The sequence below is a fragment of the Salvelinus namaycush genome, unplaced genomic scaffold (assembly GCF_016432855.1).
Source record: "Salvelinus namaycush isolate Seneca unplaced genomic scaffold, SaNama_1.0 Scaffold63, whole genome shotgun sequence".
In the NCBI taxonomy this organism is placed as follows: domain Eukaryota; kingdom Metazoa; phylum Chordata; class Actinopteri; order Salmoniformes; family Salmonidae; genus Salvelinus; species Salvelinus namaycush.
This window is the reverse complement of record NW_024061342.1, coordinates 309,592-333,957: the sequence shown is the minus strand read 5'-3', so window position 1 is coordinate 333,957 and position 24,366 is coordinate 309,592. Positions and strand designations below refer to the sequence as shown.

At 42.6% G+C, this 24,366-nt stretch overlaps 1 protein-coding gene across 5 annotated transcripts; it reads left to right on the top strand.

The window, feature by feature from the left end:
• Nucleotides 1-525: 525 nt before the first annotated feature.
• Nucleotides 526-14,210, top strand: LOC120042189 (acyl-CoA Delta-6 desaturase-like). Of its 5 annotated transcripts, none has more exons than XM_038987058.1 (15): nucleotides 526-656; nucleotides 1,182-1,284; nucleotides 1,469-1,563; nucleotides 1,663-1,973; nucleotides 2,445-2,555; nucleotides 4,056-4,253; nucleotides 6,753-6,854; nucleotides 7,200-7,325; nucleotides 9,243-9,303; nucleotides 9,432-9,508; nucleotides 10,748-10,845; nucleotides 11,009-11,105; nucleotides 11,380-11,459; nucleotides 11,893-12,018; nucleotides 12,151-14,210. In XM_038987058.1, the coding sequence occupies exons 4-15, from the start codon at nucleotides 1,728-1,730 to the stop codon at nucleotides 12,200-12,202; spliced, it is 1,374 nt and encodes a 457-aa protein (XP_038842986.1). In that variant the 5' UTR covers nucleotides 526-656; nucleotides 1,182-1,284; nucleotides 1,469-1,563; nucleotides 1,663-1,727; the 3' UTR covers nucleotides 12,203-14,210. The 5 variants fall into 5 exon arrangements, with proteins under 5 accessions (XP_038842986.1, XP_038842985.1, XP_038842987.1 ...); XM_038987057.1 differs by having other exon boundaries at nucleotides 1,653-1,973; XM_038987059.1 differs by lacking the exon at nucleotides 1,469-1,563.
• Nucleotides 14,211-24,366: the final 10,156 nt, after the last annotated feature.

Genomic DNA, 24,366 nt, shown 5'->3' with positions numbered 1-24,366 from the left:
ACTTTAGCTAACCCTTATGGGCTGTAGATTGTAACTCGTTACACTAATACCGCAGTTAAATGAACCCTTTATGACTGTAAAACGGTAGCACGGCAAATGTTTGGTTTGGTTCGTTTCTATGCACTAGATAATGATGACTCGGGTTACATTTACTGAACGGAGTGGATTGATGGATCTCTAAAAAAAAAAAACACGTATGTAACTAAAGTGAAAAATTAAATGTTAAACTTCAGCTAAAGAAAACACAAACTGGCTGTCCTATCTTCTTCTTGTGAGGGCGTCCAAGAGCGTCCTGATTGGTTGGAATAGGCAAGCCTTTGACAGTCCTGAAGGCCAATCAGATTGATAGGGACGGGACTTTTTTTTACAATTCTGATAGGCTGTTGTGAACCAATTGCAGATATGCCAGCGGTCTAGTGAAATAACCCCATTGGACGAGAGACTCGAATGATCGGTATGGAATTGTTTAGGGAACTTGTGGGTGGGTGAATGACCGAGTGAGGTATAGTTGGTTATGTAACGAAATATACGGTTAAATATACCGGTGATTTGATTGGATAGATGATGAGACGGGTGATCAGAAACAAGTAAATGTATCTGCATGAATAGGACAAGGAGAGAGGAAGAGAGAGAGGATTGCACATCTGGAAATGTTGGTAAGTGCAGCTATTCTATTAATTCTATATACACATCATCATTGTATAATTGCGTTATATTGTTGATAACAATATAGCCTACTTTAATGTAATGTCATGTAGCCTGGGGATTTCTGTAAAGGTTGACACAACAACGGACTATTCGATTTTATAATGTCTGTCATTATAGAGACATTAAAATGAAACAGTCATAAAGGTTTGCACTGTGTGTCATATAAAACTCGGGAAACATATGCGGAACGGAAGAGGAGTCCATGCCCACACAATGGCGCATCTCCGTATTCTTTATTATTTATTGATGAGAACATTTCAATGCTCTTTGTCTCTATTCTAATATAGTGTTAAAAATTAACATCGTGGTGAATTGCATCGATGCTCAACAGATTACAATAGGAACTCCATACAGAATGCTACAGGTATTCGTAGATATTTTGAGCAACATATTTAATGGTTTCGATGTTGTTAGAATAGGAACTCCACAGAATTACGGGACTTAGACTGGCTAACATTATTGCGCCTCTACAGGTATTCGTCATTCGATATTTTCAGCAAATGAATTGAACAACACATTTTGTTGTACAACGCTGTCTGGAAAAGATCTCCCTTCCCTCTGGCAGAAGAGTCGCAGGTTAGCGTTTTTTTTTCGTCATGAATCTTGTTCTGGAGGCAGCTCTGCAGCGTGGTCACTAGCTGGCACAGCCACAGTCATCAAATCAGATTTTAAACCTAACCCTAATCTTAAATTAAGACCAAAAAGCAAATTTTGTTTTCATGAATTTTTACAATATAGCCAATTTTCACTTACTTTGCAGCTGGCCCATCTAGCAGAAATCTCTCAGTTCTGCCTCCAGGACAAGACTCATCCCAATAAACATCAACCTGCAGAAGATTCACACCATTTCATCACGTGGGTGTGAATTGGCTCAGACAGCATCATCTGATTCTGATTCCATTCCCTGACTTCCTCTCTGTACATTGCATTTGACTGGTCCTCAGTGTGTTTCAGTTGGGCAGACTGGACAGAGCGCAGCCGACACAGCGACGGTGTGAGTGGAGCAGAGAGAAACAAGGATGGGGGGCGGAGGACAGCAGACGGAGTCAAGCGAGCCGGCCAAGGGTGACGGGGTTGGGCCCGATGGAGGGGGAGGAGGGCGAGGTGGCAGTGCAGTCTACACCTGGGAAGAGGTCCAGAGGCACTGCCACAGAGGCGACCAGTGGTTGGTCATCGACAGGAAGGTCTATAATATTACCCAGTGGGCGAAGAGACACCCGGGGGGCATCCGGGTCATCAGTCACTTTGCCGGAGAAGATGCCACGGTCAGTAGCCTAACTATGGAAGTTGTTGGTCAAATGTTCTCAAGCTATTCCAGGAAGTTTGTTACAAATATTATGTTGTAGGTATGACATATTACACTAGTTGTTAGTGGATCGTACATTATGACTGTATGACATATTACACTAGTTGTTAGTGGATCGTACATTATGACTGTATGACATATTACACTAGTTGTTAGTGGATCGTACATTATGACTGTATGACATATTACACTAGTTGTTAGTGGATCGTACATTATGACTGTATGACATTTTACACTAGTTGTTAGTGGATCGTACATTGCTGGATCCTAATTTCATGATAATCTATTAACTAACCTCACAGTTAATTAATTTGTATTTATTTTTTTACTTTTAAAATATTTGTTTTATTAACTGAGAGACATAAGAAGGACATTTGTATGTATTTCTCTTTAATAACAACATAGATGAATCTATATCTCTGATTTCTAGGAAGCATTTGTCGCATTCCATCCTGATCCTCATTTTGTCAGGAAGTTTCTGAAGCCGTTGCTGATTGGAGAGCTGGCAACGACAGAGCCCAGCCAGGACCATGGGAAAAATGTGAGGAGGCCCGTCTTTCTCTCTCTCCCTCTACATAACATACATCGTTGTAGGCTACATAATGAAACATAGAATGTGAAGCCTACAGCATCTTTCCCTCTACATAACATACATCGTTGTAGGCTACATAATGAAACATAGAATGTGAAGCCTACACCATCTCTCCCTCTACATAACATACATCGTTGTAGGCTACATAATGAAACATAGAATGTGAAGCCTACAGCATCTCTCCCTCTACATAACATACATCGTTGTAGGCTACATACTGAAACATAGAATGTGAAGCCTACAGCATCTCTCCCTCTGACACCACACCCACTCTAGGTTAAGGTAGGGACCCTGGGACCAGTGTGAGGCCTGTCTTTCTCTGGCTGATAGGGAATTCCATGCTTCTCAGACAGAATGCTGTGCAGAATGATACTTTCTATAATGTGTCAGAGTGTGGTAAGAGCAGGTATGATGTGGATAGAGATATTTAAAGACAGGATTTATCTCCTAGAGAAGTAGTGTGTTATCTTCAGTCATCTACTATAACTAGGGCACATTATACCAGCCTGTCTATGTGCCCAGATGCCCCTATAACTAGATCATATTATACCAGTCTGTCTATGTGTCCAGATGCCCCTATAACTAGATCACATTATACCAGCCTGTCTATGTGTCCAGATGCCCCTATAACTAGATCACATTATACCAGCCTGTCTATGTGTCCAGATGCCCCTATAACTAGATCACATTACACCAGCCTGTCTATGTGTCCAGATGCCCCTATAACTAGATCACATTATACCAGCCTGTCTATGTGTCCAGATGCCCCTATAACTAGATCACATTATATCAGCCTGTCTATGTGTCCACATGCCCCTATAACTAGATCACATTATACCAGCCTGTCTATGTGTCCAGATGCCCCTATAACTAGATCACATTATACCAGCCTGTCTATGTGTCCAGATGCCCCTATAACTAGATCACATTATACCAGCCTGTCTATATGCCCAGATGCCCCTATAACCAGATCACATTATACCAGCCTGTCTATGTGCCCAGATGCCCTGCTGTCCGCTGTCTGTTTATCTATTCAGGAGTCTTACATCTTATCCCGGTACTCTTCAGCTTTCTGTTACTTCTATTTCCTTACCCTTCTTCTTCTTCTTACATTCTTCTTCTTCTTGAGCTGGTCTGAGCTGGTCTGCTCCACACAACTGTTTCAACTCCTGCTAGCACCTGTACAGTGCCAAAATCTGGTTAGAATTTACACTGTCCTTTTTCCTCTCCTGTCCTTCTTCCTCTCCTCCCCTTCACTCCCTCAATTCTCATCTCTCTACCATCATCCGCCTTCCTCCTGGTTCATCTACTATGCTCTATCACAGTTGGTCTTTCTGCATTTCCTTGCATCCTATCAGCTCGCCACCTCGATTCAAGGACAGAGTGATTGAGAAAGACCCCTTACTTCATACATCTTAATTGATTATTGATCACCTCTAATCCATACAGGCAGCACTAGTGCAAGACTTCCAGGCCTTGCGCGACCGTGTGGAGAGTGAGGGCCTCCTCCGTGCCCGCCCCCTGTTCTTCAGCCTCTACCTGGGCCACATCCTGCTACTAGAGGCCCTGGCTTTGGGCCTGCTCTGGGTCTGGGGGACCAGCTGGAGCGTCACACTGCTCTGTTCCCTCATGCTGGCCACGTCTCAGGTACCATTACAGTATTATTAGGGAGTACAAGAAGATAGTTGACAGGCAGATTCAAAGGTTAGGCATAGGGATCGAAGGTTAGGGTTAGGGTTAGGAATAAGATTAAGTTTAAGGTTAGGTTTAGGATTAGGATTAAGGTTAGAATTAGAGGATTAGGTTAGGGTTAGGATTAAGATTAAGGTTAGGTTTAGGATTAAGGTTAGAATTAGAGGATTAGGTTAGGGTTAGGATTAAGGTTAGTTTTAGTATTAAGGTTAGAATTAGAGGATTAGGTTAGGGTTAGGATTAAGGTTAGAATTAGAGGATTAGGTTAGGGTTAGGATTAAGGTTAAGGTTAGGTTTCGGATTAAGGTTAGAATTAGATGATTAGGTTAGGTTTATGATTAAGGTTAGAATTAGAGGATTAGGTTAAGGTTAGGATTAAGGTTAGAGTTAGGTTTAGGATTAAGGTTAGAATTAGACGAATAGATTACGATTAAGGTTAGGGTAAGGGTGTTATTTTTATTTACCTTTATTTAACTAGGCAAGTCAGTTAAGAACAAATTCTTATTTACAATGACGGCCTACCATAAGGCAAAAGGCCTCCTGTGGGGACGGGGGATGAGATAAAAAATAAAAAAATACAATATAAATATAGGACAAAACACACATCACGACAAGAGAGACAACACTGCATAAAGAGAGACCTAAGACAACAAGATAGCATGGTAGCAACACAGCATGGTAGCAACACAGCATGGTAGCAACACAACATGGCAGGAGCACAACATGGTAGCAACACAGCATGGTAGCAACACAACATGGCAGGAGCACAACATGGTAGCAACACAGCATGGTAGCAACACAACATGGCAGGAGCACAACATGGTAGCAACACAGCATGGCAGCAACACAACATGGCAGGAGCACAACATGGTAGCAGCAAAAACATGGCGCAAACATTATTGGGCACAGACAACAGCACAAAGGGCAAGAAGGTAGAGACAACAATACATCACGCGAAGCAGCCACAACTGTCAGTACGAGAGTCCATGATTGAGTTTTTGAATGAAGAGATTGAGATAAAACTGTCCAGTTTGAGTGTTTTTTGCAGCTCGTTCCAGTCGCTAGCTGCAGCGAACTGAAAAGAGGAGTGACCCAGGGATGTGTGTGCTTTGGGGACCTTTAACAGAATGTGACTGGCAGAACGGGTGTTGTATGTGGAGGATGAGGGCTGCAGTAGATATCTCAGATAGGGGGGAGTGAGGCCTAAGAGGGTCTTATAAATAAGCATCAACCAGTGGGTCTTGCGATGGGTATACAGAGATGACCAGTTTACAGAGGAGTATAGTGCAGTGATGTGTCCAATAAGGAGCATTGCTGGCAAATCTGATGGCTGAATGGTAAAGAACATCTAGCTGCTCGAGAGCACTCTTACCTGCCGATCTATAAATTATGTCTGCGTAATCTAGCATGGGTAGGATGGTCATCTGAATCAGGGTTAGTAAGTACTTGTATGAGGTGACTACCTCAAGCTCAAAACCCTCAGAGGTAGTAATCACACCTGTAGGGAGTGGGGCATTCTTCTTACCAAACCACATGACAGAGAAAGCCTGTTGGACACTAAGAAAGCTTTGTTGTAGACCGTTTAGCACAAAGTCCGGGGAGGGACCAGCTCAGTATTAGACTGTATCATCTGCATATAAATGGATAAGAGAGCTTCCTACTGCCTGTGTTATGTTGTTGATGTAAATTGAGAAGAGCATGGGGCCTAGGATCGAGCCTTGGGGTACTCCCTTGGTGACAGGCAGTGGTTGAGACAGCAGATGTTCTGACGTTATACACTGCACTCTTTGAGAGAGGTAGTTAGCAAACTAGACTAAAGACCCCTCAGAGACACCAATACTCCTTAGCCGGCCCACAAGAATGGAATGGTCTACCGTATCAAAAGCTTTGGCCAAGTCAATAAAAACAGCAGCACAATATTGTTTAGAATCAAGGGCAATAGTGACATCATTGAGGACCTTTAAGGTTGCAGTGACACATTTATAACCTGAGCAGAAACCAGATTGCATACCAGAGAGAATACTATAGACATCAAGAAAGCCAGTCAGTTGATTATGGACAGGTTTTTCCAACACTTTTGATAAACAGGGCAAAATAGAAATAGGCCTATAACAGTTAGGATCAGCTTGAGCTCTCCCTTTTAATAAAGGATGAACTGTGGCTGCCTTCCAAGCAATGGGAACCTCTCCAGAAAGGAGAGACAGGTTCAAAAGGTCGGAGATAGGCTTGGCGATGATAGGGGCAGCAACCTTAAAGAAGAAAGAGTCTAAACCATCTGACTCAGAAGGTTTTTTGGGGTCAAGTTTCAGGAACTCCATTATAACTCGGACTCAGTGACCGCCTGCAGGGAGAAACCTTGTAGCTGGGCAGGGGAAAAAGAGGGAGAAGAGACTTAAGGTTACCAAACCACCTTTCAGACACCGTTCAAAATCTGCCTTTCTTTTTCCCTCTCAGGCCCAGGCTGGCTGGCTGCAGCATGACTACGGCCACCTGTCAGTCTGCAAGAAATCCAGCTGGAACCACAAACTGCACAAGTTTGTCATTGGACACCTAAAGGTAGGCTACTGGACAATGGTTGGACATTTGACATGACTGTTTCTTTAGGCTGATCTTCTGCTACTCTTTGGATAAATTAACCGGACACCGTTTAAACCCAGTCCTGGACTGAAAACCATTCTCAATGGATAATCTCCTTTGAAAGTACATTTTACTCCAGGACTACGTTAAATCTTTGTTCAGGAAACTGTCCCTTTCACTTTCCTACATTCACCAGAGCACTGTTACATTTACAAGTTCACTGCTATACATTAGCCTTATTTGGTGTAGTGTCCAACAGGTGTAAGTTACAGTAAATGTAATTGTGTGTACCATTAATAAGTAACAGTAGCTGTGTGTTTCCAGGGTGCCTCTGCTAACTGGTGGAACCATCGTCACTTCCAGCACCACGCTAAACCCAACATTTTTCGTAAAGATCCTGATATCAACTCACTGCATGTCTTCGTCCTCGGAGACAAACAGCCTGTAGAGGTAGTTATCTCTATAATATATATGTGATCTCTGCCCCAACTGGACCCACAACCTTACTGCTTTATGACCCATCTGACTCCATGTCATATTTCAATAATAATCTAATCATTCATGTAATATTATTAATGACTTCTTATGGCTGCAAGCCCGATATCAGGACCAATATGACAACAGCCAGTCCAAGTGCAGGGCGCCAAATTCAAAAACCATAAATCTCATAATTAAAATTCCTCAAACATACATGTGTCTTATATCATTTTAAAGGTAATCTTGTTGTTAATCCCACCAAAGTGTCCGATTTCAAATAGGCTTTTCAGCGAAAGCACTACAAACAATTATGTTAGGTCACCACAAAACTAAAAATAATCATAGCCATTTTTCCCAGCTAATGATAGCATCACAAAAACCAGAATAGAGATAAAATGAATCACTAACCTTCGATTATTTTCATCAGATGACACTCATAGGACTTCATGTTACACAATACATGCGTGTTTTGTTTGATTCAATTCATATTTATATAAAAAAATCTGAGTTTACATTGAGGCTACAAGAATCACTAAATGCAAAAACATCAAGTGACTTTGCATAGCCCATTGTTTCAACATGAATACTCATCATAAATATAGATGATAATACAAGTTATACACATTGAATTATAGATATACCTCTCCTTAATGCAACCGCTATGTCAGATTTTAAAAAAACTTTAAGGAAAAATAACTGCACGCTATAGTCTGAGACGGCGCTCAAATTAGCATATCACAGCTGCAAAGATAGCGTCACTATAAACAACAAAATATATTATAAATATTTCATTACCTTTGTTGGTTTCGATCAGAAAGCACAGCAGAAACTCCAGGTCCACAATAAATGTTTGTTTTGTTCGAAAAAATCGGTTATTTATGTCCAATTGTTAGCGCGTTTGGTAAACATATCCAAACGCTAATTCTGGTCAGCTTCATATCGGACAAAAACTTCAAAATGTGATATTACCGGTCGAAGAAACATTTCAAACTAAGTACTGAATCAATCATTAGGATGTTTTTAACATATAGCTTCAATAAAGTTCCAACCGGAGTATTCTTTGTTCTCTTAGTGAGCAATGGAACGTCAGTGGCTTGCATGAGGAAGTAGGATGTTACGCGAGTGGCTGCTTGATGGACACCTGACTGATTCTGCTCTCATTCTCTCCCACAACACCATAGAAATCTCATTGGAATTTCTATTGATTGCTGACATCTAGTGGAACCCCTAGGCAGTGCAACCCCAGTCATACGTCATTTGGACTTCTTTAGGGACTCTGTTGAATACAGACAATCTCAGATTTCTGACTTCCGGTTTTGATTTCAACTCAGGATTTTGCCTGCCAATATGAGTTCTGTTAATCTCAGAGAAATAATTCAAACAGTTTTAGAAACTTTGGAGTGTTTTCTATCCAATATTAATAATAATATGCAAATATTAGGAACTATGACTAAGGAGCAGGCCGTTTGAAATGGGCACCTTTCATCCAAGCTACTCAATACTGCCCCTGCAGCCATAAGAAGTTTTAATGCTGTATTTAAATATCCATGTAATAGTTCATTAAATTAATATCATATTCATGAAATAACCATGTAATAATATCCATGTAATATTCAAATATCCATATAATAGTTCATTAATTTAATGTAATATTCATGAAATAACCATGTAATATTCAAATATCCAGGTAATAGTTAATTCATTTAATGTAATATTCATGAAATAACCATGTAATATTCAAATATCCATGTAATAGTTCATTCATTTTATGTAATATTCATGAAATAACCATGTAATGATATCCATGTAACAGTTTGTCTCAGTAGTGTTAACCCGGTATTAGTGTTTCTGTGTAAGATCCATCTGACTCCTTGTCTCTGTCTATTGCAGTATGGTGTAAAGAAGTTGAAGTACATGCCCTACCATTACCAACACCAGTACTTCTTCCTCAGTAAGTTTCTGAACACCTTTCATGGATTTCCGTATATAAATCATATCAACTTCCATTGAACACATAAAAGCAAAATATAGACCACTGATGTATGTATGTAATACCAATATTTTCCTTCTGTCTCTCAGTTGGACCTCCACTAATCGTTCCAGTGTTTTTCAACATCCAGATATTCCGGACCATGTTTTCACAACGGGACTGGGTGGTGAGTAATTATATATATACATTTTTTAATTTCACCTTTATTTAACCTCTTATGTATTCCTTCACACGACAATTCCTTTAGCGGGATTGATTTGACAACATCCAGTGAAATGGCAGCGCGCCAAATTCAAACTGCAGGAATATCAATATTCAACATTCACGAAAATATATGTGTAATACATCAAAATAAAGCTTAACTTCTTGTTAATCTAGTCGATGTGTCAGATTTCAAAAAGGCTTTACGGCGAAAGCAGACCATGCGATTATCTGAGGACAACGCCCCGCATACAAACCAGTGGAAATCAGATTTCAACCAGGCAGGTGCGCGACAAAAGTCAGAAATAGCGATATAATTATTGACTTACCTTTGAAGATCTTCTTCTGTTGGCACTCCAAAAGGTCCCAGAAACATCACAAATGGTCCTTTTGTTCGATAATGTCCTTCTTTATGTCCCAAAAATGTCAATTTATTTGGCGCGTTTGATTCAGAAATACACCGGTTTCAACTCGCCCAACATGCCTACAAAGTATCTAATAAGTTAAGTTACCTGTAAACTTTGTCCAAACATTTCAAACAAAGTTCCTAATCCAACCTCAGGTACCCTAAAACGTAAATATTCAATAAAATGTATGACTGACTAAACTGTTTCTAATACCGGATAAAATCAACGTGAAGCGCGTTCCAGTTCACCAAACAGTGGAGTCCACCTGGAGTGACACTAGGAACCCTAGATGTGATCATTGTTGCTTTGCGAGGAACCCTAGATGGGATCATTGTTGCTTTGCTAGGAACCCTAGATGTGATCATTGTTGCTTTGCTAGGAACCCTAGATGTGATCATTGTTGCTTTGCTAGGAACCCTAGATGTGATCATTGTTGCTTTGCTAGGAACCCTAGATGTGATCATTGTTGCTTTGCGAGGAACCCTAGATGGGATCATTGTTGCTTTGCTAGGAACCCTAGATGTGATCATTGTTGCTTTGCTAGGAACCCTAGATGTGATCATTGTTGCTTTGCTAGGAACCCTAGATGTGATCATTGTTGCTTTGCTAGGAACCCTAGATGTGATCATTGTTGCTTTGCTAGGAACCCTAGATGTGATCATTGTTGCTTTGCTAGGAACCCTAGATGTGATCATTGTTGCTTTGCTAGGAACCCAAGATGTGATCATTGTTGCTTTGCTAGGAACCCCAGATGTGATCATGTCTGGCCGTAATACCAATCTTTGTCTCCTGTGAAGGATCTGGCGTGGTCGATGAGTTTCTACCTTCGCTTCTTCTGCTGTTACTATCCCTTCTTTGGTTTCTTTGGCTCAGTAGCATTGATCAGCTTCGTCAGGTAAAGTATGAACTGAGAGGGAGATCAAAGAATAACTCATTCATTCGTTGTATTCAAACCATCTACAGTATTAGAAAACAACACAATGATGTGCTTGATGTAGTAATGAAACATAATATTGTGGCTGAATAATTGTATTGTGAATATTGTACTGTATATATAGGTTTTTGGAAAGCCACTGGTTTGTGTGGGTGACCCAGATGAGTCATCTTCCTATGGAGATGGATCACGAGAGACACCAGGACTGGCTCACCATGCAGGTAACATGTCATCATTACTAGACACCAGGACTGGCTCACCATGCAGGTAACATGTCATCATTACTAGACAACTGGGTCTGTATCTTGGAGTAGGAGGGCTGACCTAGGATCAGGTCCCCCCTGTCCATACATTCCTATTCATTATCATCTTAAAAGGCTAAACTGATCCGAGAACAGCAGTCCTGAATACAGGCTCAGGAGTGTTTTCTGGGTCTGTGCCATCCGTAGTTCTCCAGCAGAGGGAGTTATAACGTGTCTCTTTCTCTGGTCTTAGTTGAGTGCTACTTGCAACATTGAACAGTCAACCTTCAATGACTGGTTCAGTGGACACCTCAACTTTCAGATTGAACACCAGTAAGTGAAACAAATATCCCACCTTACTGTTGTCTGTCAACAGTATATACTGTATTTATATGGTCATTTATCAGGGCATTGACATACTAAATTATAGTTTAAGCAGTATTCAGCTTCATTTGATCTGAAATATAATTTGTTGTTTGTACTAATTACTGTACCTCATAATAGTGTTTAGATACAATATCAATACAATCCTACTCAGAAACTGAGGTTTCTCTGAAAAACTCTGATTGCGTTTGCTCTCTCTGTCTTTCCCTCCCTCTCTCTCCTTCCTCCTCCCCCACCCCTCTCCATCTCTCCCTCTCTCTCCTTCCTCCTCCCCCACCCCTCTCCCTCTCTCTCCTTCCTCCTCCCCCACCCCTCTCTCTCTCCCTGCCCCCCCCCACTCTCTCTCTGCCTCTCTTTCTCTGTCTCCCCCTCTGTCTCCCAGTCTGTTTCCCACCATGCCCCGTCATAACTACCACCTGGTGGCTCCTCTGGTTCGTGCTCTGTGTGAGAAACATGGAGTTCCTTATCAGGTCAAGACTTTGCAGAAAGGCATGACTGATGTTGTCAGGTAACATGTTTTAATGAATACTTGTATAGTGCTATCCTCTGGGAGTAGATTGTACATCATAAGGTGATACCTGCTGCTCTCAGAATCCTATGTGATTTACCTGGTTTGTTATCCACCTCTGTTCTTCCCCAGGTCACTGAAGAAGTCAGGGGATCTGTGGCTGGATGCATATCATCATAAATAAATACCTTCCTGGCTCTGGGCGGGATTTAAATCCATCTCAGATTAACTACCTGTGAACAGAGAGGACATTTCCTAGATGTTTTTGATGATAATGATCGCTGCAAACATTATTGTGATATAATTGTTTTAATCCTTGGCAGCAGTGAATGGGGATCCATAGCAGAAATAGAGGGTTTATATAGTAGGGCCAGGCGTTTTAAAAAAAACTAAACACCGTTTTTATTGACCTATATTTCCAGCATTATCCACTGGGTTTGATGCAGGCAGAGAATCCTAGGAAATGCTCTGTAATTGACACAAGTCTCAATCATTCCAGTCTGGTTGTCCATTCGTTTTTGGCGGAGGGATCGCTTTAACCAGGGGAGGCGCAGCATACGAATCTTAATTTCACTAAGCCTGTTATTTAGCAGGGAAAACTATTTGTAGATCAGTGATTTTACACCTCGTTTTTCTCAAGCTGATCGCCTCCAACAGACTCAATCCCTGATCACAGGAGGTTATATAAATGGGGCAATTAGGACACGTAAAGGGAATCCAATGAATCCAAGCAGAAAATATAAGTGCACAATAAAAATCTCTATCGCTTGAAATTCCCCGCTGGGATGCTCATTGCAGACTACAATATATTCTGCAAAACCTGTAATTTAGCGTCACATTTTAAATGGAAAGACAGGAAAGACAGGATAGACAGGATAGACAGCCATCTGAAATAATTATTCCGTCTCAGAAGAATGCTTCAACCTTGAAACGTTTTGGAGGATTTAGTGAAACAGTCTCGTCTTTACATAACAAGACAACATCATCAACAACAATATTTCACAGCGTATTCGTTGCCTGTTATCATGTGGTTATGATAGGCATTTTTGTATCAGAAAATGTAGAGGGTGAAATATAGACTATTTTCAGAATACTAATGACTTGCCTATTTTCATTTCCTATAGAAATAACACAATTGATCCATCTCTGGTAAAACGGCAGTATTTGGAGAGATTAACTTCTCCGCCTCCGCAAGGCGCATGTAAAAGCGCAGCTACTCGGAGTGATATTCTAACACTGTTGAATAGTTCACTGCCTGTAAATACACTCTATCAGCCAGAACAACTGTAACGTCTTCATCCAGCTCTCATACAAAATGTGTGTCGGTGGATTTGTCCGTTACTATGGAGATGCTTTCTGTTGTGTTTTTACCGGACTGCGGCTCCGTTCTTTACATGTGTGTTAATGAATGCGCGCAATTTGGGATTGTCAACTTTTTCGAGAGGGATGTTGGCGCTTGCAAAAGCCATATATATCCTCATCATTTATTCTACAGCAAATTAAAATGCCTACTTTTTCTTTAATGTGTTACATTTTCTTAGATTAAAATACATATTATTCCCATTATAATGTTAATACCAGGCAATGAATAAGTAAAATATTTATGTCGATAATGTCCTTAAAATAAGCTAATACTGCCGATGAGAATAATTGTTGGCAATTATTTCATTTGAAGTCAATCCACATGGTTGGGAATTGATTTTGGACTAATTGGATAATTATGTTAGATGATCATGGTGTGAGAAGGTGCTATATCGGCCACTTGAGGTCGGTTTATCGAAATGCGGGGTTGGAAAAACAACAACGGAAACGCCTGGCCCTAATCATTGGTGACTAGATAGACTATTCCTCCTCAAACGGAAAAATATATTGATATATATTTTAACAACATGTATGTACATGTATTTACGTATATGTAAATTACAGATATCTAAATATATGTTTAAGCCTTATATTACATATATTTAAATATATCGACATATTACAAAATTGGCCTTTTTCATATGACTACAAATATGTTTATATCTTTAAATATATGGAAATACATTTTGATAGCGTGCTGTGGTAGCTAGTAAAATAATTTCCCAATTATATTTCATAAATATATGTTGCCATATTTTAATGAATGGAAATGTTTGCTTTTTACCTTATTACTGTAGTTAGGCTACATTAAAATCCAATGCATAAAACTACCAAGTTCAGACCTATACTTTGACAAGTTTGACAACAAAATAATGAATGACAACTTAAAAGTTCATAAAATATAAGTTAACATGTAAATATATTTGTAAAATATGTGTAAAATACACACTTGCACCTGACAACCTTCTCTACCCTGATGATACGTTTGAGTCCAATGGAGGCTGGTGGGTGGAGCTATAGGAGGATGGGCTCATTGTAATGGCTGGAATGGAATTAATGGAATGGAGTCAAACATGTGGTTTCCATGGTTTCCATGTGTTTGATACCATTCCATTCATTCCATTCCAACCATTACAATGAGCCTATCCTCCTATAGCTCCTCCCATCAGCCTCCGCTGGTTGAGTCTCTAATGACCTCTAGTACCCAGCATTAGGTTTCTAAAGTGGGGTTTTGTATGCACAAGTTGTAGTGGAAAATAAATTCTGCAGCCATTGAGGTATAGCCTACCTGCCACTTATGAAACATAGTGAAAATTAACAAGATGTTTATTTCGAAAAGCACATGAACATAGAACATATTTGTAAATATATTTTCTGTCCATCCTTGGTGTCCCGAGCTGTGCTTCACAATTTGAAATGGTCCCGAGCCCCAGCCCCGGCTCCAACTGACAATTTAGAATTTTCTTCAGAAGGAAAAGATAAATCATGCCAAATAGCTTTCTTTTGGATTATTTTATTTGCCTAAACCTTTCATAAAATGTTATTAAAATATGTGTTTAACCTGTTTGGTGACAGAGGAATGGATTTCTTCAACTGCAAGCAAGAGTTTTCATTAAGCTTGCTAAAACACCTAGCTACCTAGCTAGCTAGCTCCTTCTTTAGCTTGCCACAAACGTGCAGTGTGACTAACCAAGGTAAGAATTGTTATGAAAATTAAAGTTGAGTAGAGTTCAGTTGATGACAAGTATGTATTAAATATCATTTAATTGCCAAAGCTATTGTTAAAAATAAAAAATAAAAATAAAAAATGAATAAAAAAATTATCTTGACTAGCCAAGCAATGTTTTGCTTGCTAGCTTTAGAGAGGGGTTGGGTGTCTCTTGAAACATAATCTGGCCTTGCACGAGATGTTGATATGGCAAATCTCCTTCAAAGGGGAACTGCACCCACTGATTTAGCCAAATGTTTTGACTTGCTCCTAAAGAAATGCAGGCGACCATGACAAGCCAAACGTGAGTTGGTTTGGGGGTGTGGTTTAATGTGGGTGTGTCTTGTCTTGTGTCAGAATTTTGCCAGCAGTTGTTTTCCCGCCATTCAATCACAACACACAAACCTCCTGCAGGTGGAGTTCAATAACTACATTCAGATAGAATGTATGGTGAGATGCCAGAGGAAGCTTTGAATAGGTCAGTAGCCTACAGAGTCATATGAGAAGAATGAAATTGTTGAATTTATATACAGTACCAGTCAACAGTTTGGATACACTTACTCATTCCAGGGTTTTTTCTTTATTTTGACTATTTTCTACATTGTAGAATAATAGTGAAGACCTCAAAACTATGAAATAACATATGGAATTATTTAGCAACAATTATTTTTTGAAACAACTCTAAATATATTTTATATTTGAGATTCTTCAAAGTAGCCACCCTTTGCCTTGATGACAGCTTTGCACACTCTTGGCATTACAGATACTGTGCCTATCTGCATTTTGTCTGGTGGTAATGAGGTTACCATGGTAACATGTCGGAGTGATCAGACCTTCCTGTGTGGTGGTAATGGGGTTACCATGGTAACATGTCGGAGTGGTCATACCTTCATGTGTGGTGGTAATGGGGTTACCATGGTAACATGTCGGAGTGATCATACCTTCCTGTGTGGTGGTAATGGGGTTACCATGGTAACATGTCGGAGTGGTCATACCTTCCTGTGTGGTGGTAATGGGGTTACCATGGTAACATGTCAGAGTGGTCATACCTTCCTGTGTGGTGTAATGGGGTTACCATGGTAACATGTCGGAGTGGTCATACCTTCCTTTGTGGTGGTAATGGGGCTACCATGGTAACATGTCGGAGTGGTCATACCTTCCTGTGTGGTGGTAATGGGATTACCATGGTAACATGACGGAGTGATCATACCTTCCTGTGTGGTGGTAATGGGGCTACCATGGTAACATGTCGGAGTGGTCGTACCTTCCTGTGTGGTGGTAATGTGGTTACCATGGTAACATGTCGGAGTGATCATACCTTCCTGTGTGGTGGTAACGGGGTTACCTTGGTAACATGTCAGTGGTTATACCTTCCTGTCTGGTGGTAATGGGGTTACCATGGTAACATGTCAGTGGTTATACCTTCCTGTCTGGTGGTAATGGGGTTACCTTGGTAACATGTCAGTGGTTATACCTTCCTGTCTGGTGGTAATGGGGTTACCATGGTAACATGTCAGTGGTTATACCTTCCTGTGTGGTGTCCAGTATACAACAGGAGTTCCCTGATCCTGGTGCAGAATACACAGTTTTTCTCACTCCACATATTGACTGATACCATTTAATTCAATCATTAAAAAAAGACAATCAAGTGCTGTGGCCAGGCTGGTCCCACCAGGCTAGGTTATGAAGGTGAATAATGTGACCAGGTTGGTCCCACCAGACTAGGTTATGAAGGTGAATAATGTGACCAGGTGGGTCCCACCAGACTAGGTTATGAAGGTGAATACTGTGACCAGGTTGGTCCCACCAGACTAGGTTATGAAGGTGAATACTGTGACCAGGCTGGTCCCACCAGACTAGGTTATGAAGGTGAATACTGTGACCAGGCTGGTTCCACCAGACTAGGTTATGAAGGTGAATACTGTGACCAGGCTGGTTCCACCAGACTAGGTTATGAAGGTGAATACTGTGACCAGGCTGGTTCCACCAGACTAGGTTATGAAGGTGAATGCTGTGACCAGGCTGGTCCCACCAGACTAGGTTATGAAGGTGAATACTGTGACCAGGCTGGTCCCACCAGGCTAGGTTATGAAGGTGAATACTGTGACCAGGTTGATCACACCAGACTAGGTTATGAAGGTGAATACTGTGACCAGGTTGGTCCCACCAGACTAGGTTATGAAGGTGAATACTGTGACCAGGCTGGTCCCACCAGACTAGGTTATGAAGGTGAATACTGTGACCAGGCTGGTTCCACCAGACTAGGTTATGAAGGTGAATACTGTGACCAGGCTGGTTCCACCAGACTAGGTTATAAAGGTGAATACTGTGACCAGGATGGTTGCACCAGACTAGGTTATGAAGGTGAATACTGTGACCAGGTTGGTCCCACCAGACTAGGTTATGAAGGTGAATACTGTGATCAGGTTGGTCCCACCAGACTAGGTTATGAAGGTGAATACTGTGACCAGGCTGGTCCCACCAGACTAGGTTATGAAGGTGAATACTGTGACCAGGTTGGTCCCACCAGACTAGGTTATAAAGGTGAATACTGTGACCAAGCTGGTCCCACCAGACTAGGTTATGAAGGTGAATACTGTGACCAGGCTGGTCCCACCAGACTAGGTTATGAAGGTGAATACTGTGACCAGGCTGGTCCCACCAGACTAGGTTATGAAGGTGAATACTGTGACCAGGTTGGTCCCACCAGACTAGGTTATGAAGGTGAATACTGTGACCAGGTTGGTCCAACCAGGCTAGGTTATGAAGGTGAATACTGTGACCAGGCTGGTCCCACCAGACTAGGTTATGAAGGTGAATACTGTGACCAGGTTGGTCCCACCAGACTAGGTTATGAAGGTGAATACTGTGACCAGGCTGATTCCACCAGACTAGGTTATGAAGGTGAATACTGTGACCAGGTTGGTCCCACCAGACTAGGTTATGAAGGTGAATACTGTGACCAGGCTGGTCCCACCAGACTAGGTTATGAAGGTGAATACTGTGACCAGGCTGGTCCCACCAGTCTAGGTTATGAAGGTGAATACTGTGACCAGGTTGGTACCACCAGACTAGGTTATGAAGGTGAATGCTGTGACCAGGTTGGTCCCACCAGACTAGGTTATGAAGGTGAATACTGTGACCAGGTTGGTCCCACCAGACTAGGTTATGAAGGTGAATACTGTGACCAGGTTGGTACCACCAGACTAGGTTATGAAGGTGAATACTGTGACCAGGCTGGTTCCACCAGACTAAGTTATGAAGGTGAATACTGTGGCCAGGCTGGTCCCACCAGACTAGGTTATGAAGGTGAATACTGTGACCAGGCTGGTCCCACCAGACTAGGTCATGAAGTTGAATACTGTGATCAGGCTGTTCCACCAGACTAGGTCATGAAGTTGAATACTGTGATCAGGCTGGTCCCACCAGACTAGGTTATGAAGGTGAATACTGTGACCAGGTTGGTCCCAGCAGACTAGGTTATGAAGGTGAATACGGAGACCAGGCTGGTCCCACCAGACTAGGTTATGAAGGTGAATACTGTGACCAGGCTGGTTCCACCAGACTAGGTTATGAAGGTGAATACTGTGACCAGGCTGGTTCCACCAGACTAGGTTATAAAGGTGAATACTGTGACCAGGATGGTTGCACCAGACTAGGTTATGAAGGTGAATACTGTGACCAGGTTGGTCCCACCAGACTAGGTTATGAAGGTGAATACTGTGATCAGGTTGGTCCCACCAGACTAGGTTATGAAGGTGAATACTGTGACCAGGCTGGTTCCACCAGACTAGGTTATGAAGGTGAATACTGTGATCAGGTTGGTCCCACCAGACTAGGTTATGAAGGTGAATACTGTGACCAGGTTGGTCCCACCAGACTAGGTTATGAAGGTGAATACTGTGAGCAGGTTGGTCCCACCAGACTAGGTTATGAAGGTGAATACTGTGACCAGGCTGGTTCCACCAGACTAGGTTATGAAGGTGAATACTGTGACCAGGTTGGTCCCACCAGACTAGGTTATGAAGGTGAATACTGTGACCAGGCTGGTTCCACCAGACTATGTTATGAAGGTGAATACTGTGACCAGGCTGGTCCCACCAGACTAGGTTATGAAGGTGAATACTGTGACCAGGTTGGTTCCACCAGACTAGGTTATGAAGGTGAATACTGTGACCAGGCTGGTCCCACCAGGCTAGGTTATGAAGGTGAATACTGTGACCAGGCTGGTTCCACCAGACTAGGTTATGAAGGTGAATACGGAGACCAGGTTAGTACCACCAGACTAGGTTATGAAGGTGAATACTGTGACCAGGTTGGTCCCACCAGACTAGGTTATGAAGGTGAATACTGTGACCAGGTTGGTCCAACCAGGCTAGGTTATGAAGGTGAATACTGTGACCAGGCTGGTCCCACCAGACTAGGTTATGAAGGTGAATACTGTGACCAGGTTGGTCCCACCAGACTAGGTTATGAAGGTGAATACTGTGACCAGGCTGATTCCACCAGACTAGGTTATGAAGGTGAATACTGTGACCAGGTTGGTCCCACCAGACTAGGTTATGAAGGTGAATACTGTGACCAGGCTGGTCCCACCAGACTAGGTTATGAAGGTGAATACTGTGACCAGGCTGGTCCCACCAGTCTAGGTTATGAAGGTGAATACTGTGACCAGGTTGGTACCACCAGACTAGGTTATGAAGGTGAATGCTGTGACCAGGTTGGTCCCACCAGACTAGGTTATGAAGGTGAATACTGTGACCAGGTTGGTCCCACCAGACTAGGTTATGAAGGTGAATACTGTGACCAGGTTGGTACCACCAGACTAGGTTATGAAGGTGAATACTGTGACCAGGCTGGTTCCACCAGACTAAGTTATGAAGGTGAATACTGTGGCCAGGCTGGTCCCACCAGACTAGGTTATGAAGGTGAATACTGTGACCAGGCTGGTCCCACCAGACTAGGTCATGAAGTTGAATACTGTGATCAGGCTGTTCCACCAGACTAGGTCATGAAGTTGAATACTGTGATCAGGCTGGTCCCACCAGACTAGGTTATGAAGGTGAATACTGTGACCAGGTTGGTCCCAGCAGACTAGGTTATGAAGGTGAATACGGAGACCAGGCTGGTCCCACCAGACTAGGTTATGAAGGTGAATACTGTGACCAGGCTGGTTCCACCAGACTAGGTTATGAAGGTGAATACTGTGACCAGGCTGGTTCCACCAGACTAGGTTATAAAGGTGAATACTGTGACCAGGATGGTTGCACCAGACTAGGTTATGAAGGTGAATACTGTGACCAGGTTGGTCCCACCAGACTAGGTTATGAAGGTGAATACTGTGATCAGGTTGGTCCCACCAGACTAGGTTATGAAGGTGAATACTGTGACCAGGCTGGTTCCACCAGACTAGGTTATGAAGGTGAATACTGTGATCAGGTTGGTCCCACCAGACTAGGTTATGAAGGTGAATACTGTGACCAGGTTGGTCCCACCAGACTAGGTTATGAAGGTGAATACTGTGAGCAGGTTGGTCCCACCAGACTAGGTTATGAAGGTGAATACTGTGACCAGGCTGGTTCCACCAGACTAGGTTATGAAGGTGAATACTGTGACCAGGTTGGTCCCACCAGACTAGGTTATGAAGGTGAATACTGTGACCAGGCTGGTTCCACCAGACTATGTTATGAAGGTGAATACTGTGACCAGGCTGGTCCCACCAGACTAGGTTATGAAGGTGAATACTGTGACCAGGTTGGTTCCACCAGACTAGGTTATGAAGGTGAATACTGTGACCAGGCTGGTCCCACCAGGCTAGGTTATGAAGGTGAATACTGTGACCAGGCTGGTTCCACCAGACTAGGTTATGAAGGTGAATACGGAGACCAGGTTAGTACCACCAGGCTAGGTTATGAAGGTGAATACTGTGACCAGGCTGGTTCCACCAGACTAGGTTATGAAGGTGAATACTGTGACCAGGTTGGTCCCACCAGACTAGGTTATGAAGGTGAATACTGTGACCAGGTTGGTTCCACCAGACTAGGTTATGAAGGTGAATACTGTGACCAGGTTGGTCCCACCAGACTAGGTTATGAAGGTGAATACTGTGACCAGGTTGGTCCCACCAGGCTAGGTTATGAAGGTGAATACTGTGACCAGGTTGGTCCCACCAGGCTGGGTTATGAAGGTGAATACTGTGACCAGGCTGGTTCCACCAGACTAGGTTATGAAGGTGAATACTGTGACCAGGCTGGTCCCACCAGACTAGGTTATGAAGGTGAATTGAGACAGGTCAGATGTCACTAGCCTGATTCAAGTGTCCTCCCTGTTCCATTTACAGCCAAGTGGTAAATTGCTTTTTGTTCTAAAGAAAGGACAAAGCTTTTAATTTTTTATTGTATTTTGATTTAACCTTTATTTAACTAGGCAAGTCAGTTAAGAACAAATTCTTACTCACAATGACGGTCTACCCAGGCCAAACCCCAACCCGGACGACGCTAGGCCGATTGTGGAACTCCCAATCACGGCCGGTTGTGATACAGCCTGGAATCGAACCAGGATCTGTAGTGATGCCTCTAGCACTAAGATGCAGTGCCTTAGACCGCTGCGCAACTCGGGAACCCCAAGTGCACTTTTACTAATGCACTTCACAACCAAAATCACTCTACTAGTCTTATCTGCTTGGCCGGTTAACTAGTTTATCTTACCGGGTAATTTTTTTGTACAACTTTTTACATATCACACATTACTGTTGTTGATGAAGCCTTCTGTGTCCTCAGGGCAGCACATAGGGTCAAGCTAATTCTAAGCCGTCACTAGTAACACAGCTACAAAGTCATACAGGCTGCCTATTTCTACAATGTATCTTCTTACAATGTGATTTCAACCTAACCTTAACCACTATTTCTGGCCACTTCAGATACTGCTGGTGTAACAGTATAACTTTAAACCGTCCCCTCGCCCCGACACGGGCGCGAACCAGGGACCCTCTGCACACATCAACAACTGACACCCACGAAGCGTCGTTACCCATCGCTCCACAAAAACCGCGGCCCTTGCAGAGCAAGGGGCAACACTACTTCTAGGTTTCAGAGCAAGTGACGTAACTGATTGAAACGCTAGTAGGGCGTACCCGCTAACTAGCTAGCCATTTCACATCCGTTACACTGGCAGCATGCTTTAGGCTACAACTGCAGGAAGCAACTGACGTCGGGAATTCACGCCTATGTGAAGCTAGCACAATAAGGATTAGTCACAATAGTGGAATTTGCAGTTTGCCTTCAAAATAAAAGTTCCCCATTGAACGTGATACAAATAATGGGGAACAGGCCATATTTAATTTTACACAAAAATAAAAACAACAGTTGAAATCCCACTGTTTATGTATTAGACTTCAGAATAGGTTTTTACGTGCTTCACAACTCGGCAGTCCCGTTTTGTGAGTTTCTGTGGCCTACAACTTCCCGGCGGAGCTGTTGTTGCTTCTAGACCTTTCCACTTCAAAATAACAGCACTTACAGTTGACCCGGGCAGCTAGCTGGGCAGAAATTTGATGAACTGACTTGTTGTAAAGGTGGAATTCTATGACGATGCCACGTTGAAAGTCACTGTTTACAAAGCATTTGACAAATAAAAATTTGAAATGATTAAAATATGTTCATGAACATGAACCCCTTATTTATTCGTCATCTTGTGGGGAATTGTTTCACTGATCCTCTGTCTCAGTATTATCCACAGGGTAACTGCCAACTTGTCTCAGCATTATCCACAGGGTAACGTGGGTAACTCCCAACCTGTCTCAGCATTATCCATAGGGTAACTGTCAACCTGTCTCAGGATTATCCACAGGGTAACTGTCAACCTGTCTCAGCATTATCCACAGGGTAACTGTCAACCTGTCTCAGCATTATCCACAGGGTAATGGTCAACCTGTCTCGGCATTATCCACAGGGTAACTGCCAACCTGTCTCGGCATTATCCACAGGGTAACTGCCAACCTGTCACAGCATTATCCACAGGGTAACTGCCAACCTGTCTCAGCATTATCCATAGGGTAACTGCCAACTTGTCTCAGCATTATCCACAGGGTAACTGTCAACCTGTCTCAGGATTATCCACAGGGTAACTGCCAACTTGTCTCAGCATTATCCACAGGGTAACGGTCAACCTGTCTCAGCATTATCCACAGGGTAATGTGGGTAATGCCAACCTATCTCAACATTATCCACAGGGTAACTGTCAACCTGTCTCAACATTATCCATAGGGTAACTGTCAGCCTGTCTCAGCATTATCCACAGGGTAAATGCCAACCTGTCTTAGCATTATCCACAGGGTAACTGCCAACTTGTCTCAGCATTATCCACAGGGTAACTGTCAACCTGTCTCGGCATTATCCATAGGGTAACTGTCAGCCTGTCTCGGCATTATCCACAGGGTAAATGCCAACCTGTCTTAGCATTATCCACAGGGTAACTGCCAACTTGTCTCAGCATTATCCACAGGGTAACTGCCAACATGTCACAGCATTATCCACAGGGTAACTGCTAATCTGTCACATCATTATCCACAGGGTAACTGCCAACTTGTCTCAGCATTATCCACAGGGTAACTGCCAACTTGTCTCAACATTATCCATAGGGTAACTGTCAACCTGTCTCAGCATTATCCATAGGGTAACTGTCAACCTGTCTTAGCATTATCCACAGGGTAAATGCCAACTTGTCTTAGCATTATCCACAGGGTAACTGCCAACTTGTCTCAGAATTATCCACAGGGTAACATTCAACCTGTCTCAGCATTATCCACAGGGTAAATGCCAACCTGTCTTAGCATTATCCACAGGGTAACTGCCAACTTTTCTCAGCATTATCCACAGGGTAACTGCCAACCTGTCTCAGCATTATCCACAGGGTAACTGCCAACTTGTCTCAGCATTATCCACAGGGTAACTGTCAACATGTGTCAGCATTAACCACAGGGTAAATGCCAACCTGTCTTCGCATTATCCACAGGGTAACTGCCAACCTGTCACAGCATTATCCACAGGGTAACTGCCAACCTGTCTCAGCATTATCCATAGGGTAACGGTCAACCTGTCTCAACATTATCCATAGGGTAACGGTCAACCTGTCTCAGCATTATCCACAGGGTAACTGTCAACCTGTCTTAGCATTATCCACAGGGTAACTGCCAACTTGTCTCAGCATTATCCACAGGGTAACTGTCAACCTGTCTCGGCATTATCCATAGGGTAACTGTCAGCCTGTCTCGGCATTAT

Excerpts from the sequence above, each read along its gene's own strand:
- LOC120042189 (XM_038987059.1), top strand. The coding sequence starts at position 1,728 with ATGGGGGGCGGAGGACAGCAGACGGAGTCAAGCGAGCCGGCCAAGGGT. Across the intron at positions 9,304-9,431 it reads ACACCAGTACTTCTTCCTCA|TTGGACCTCCACTAATCGTT; the intron begins GTAAGTTTCTGA and ends TCTGTCTCTCAG. Across the intron at positions 12,019-12,150 it reads GGCATGACTGATGTTGTCAG|GTCACTGAAGAAGTCAGGGG; the intron begins GTAACATGTTTT and ends GTTCTTCCCCAG.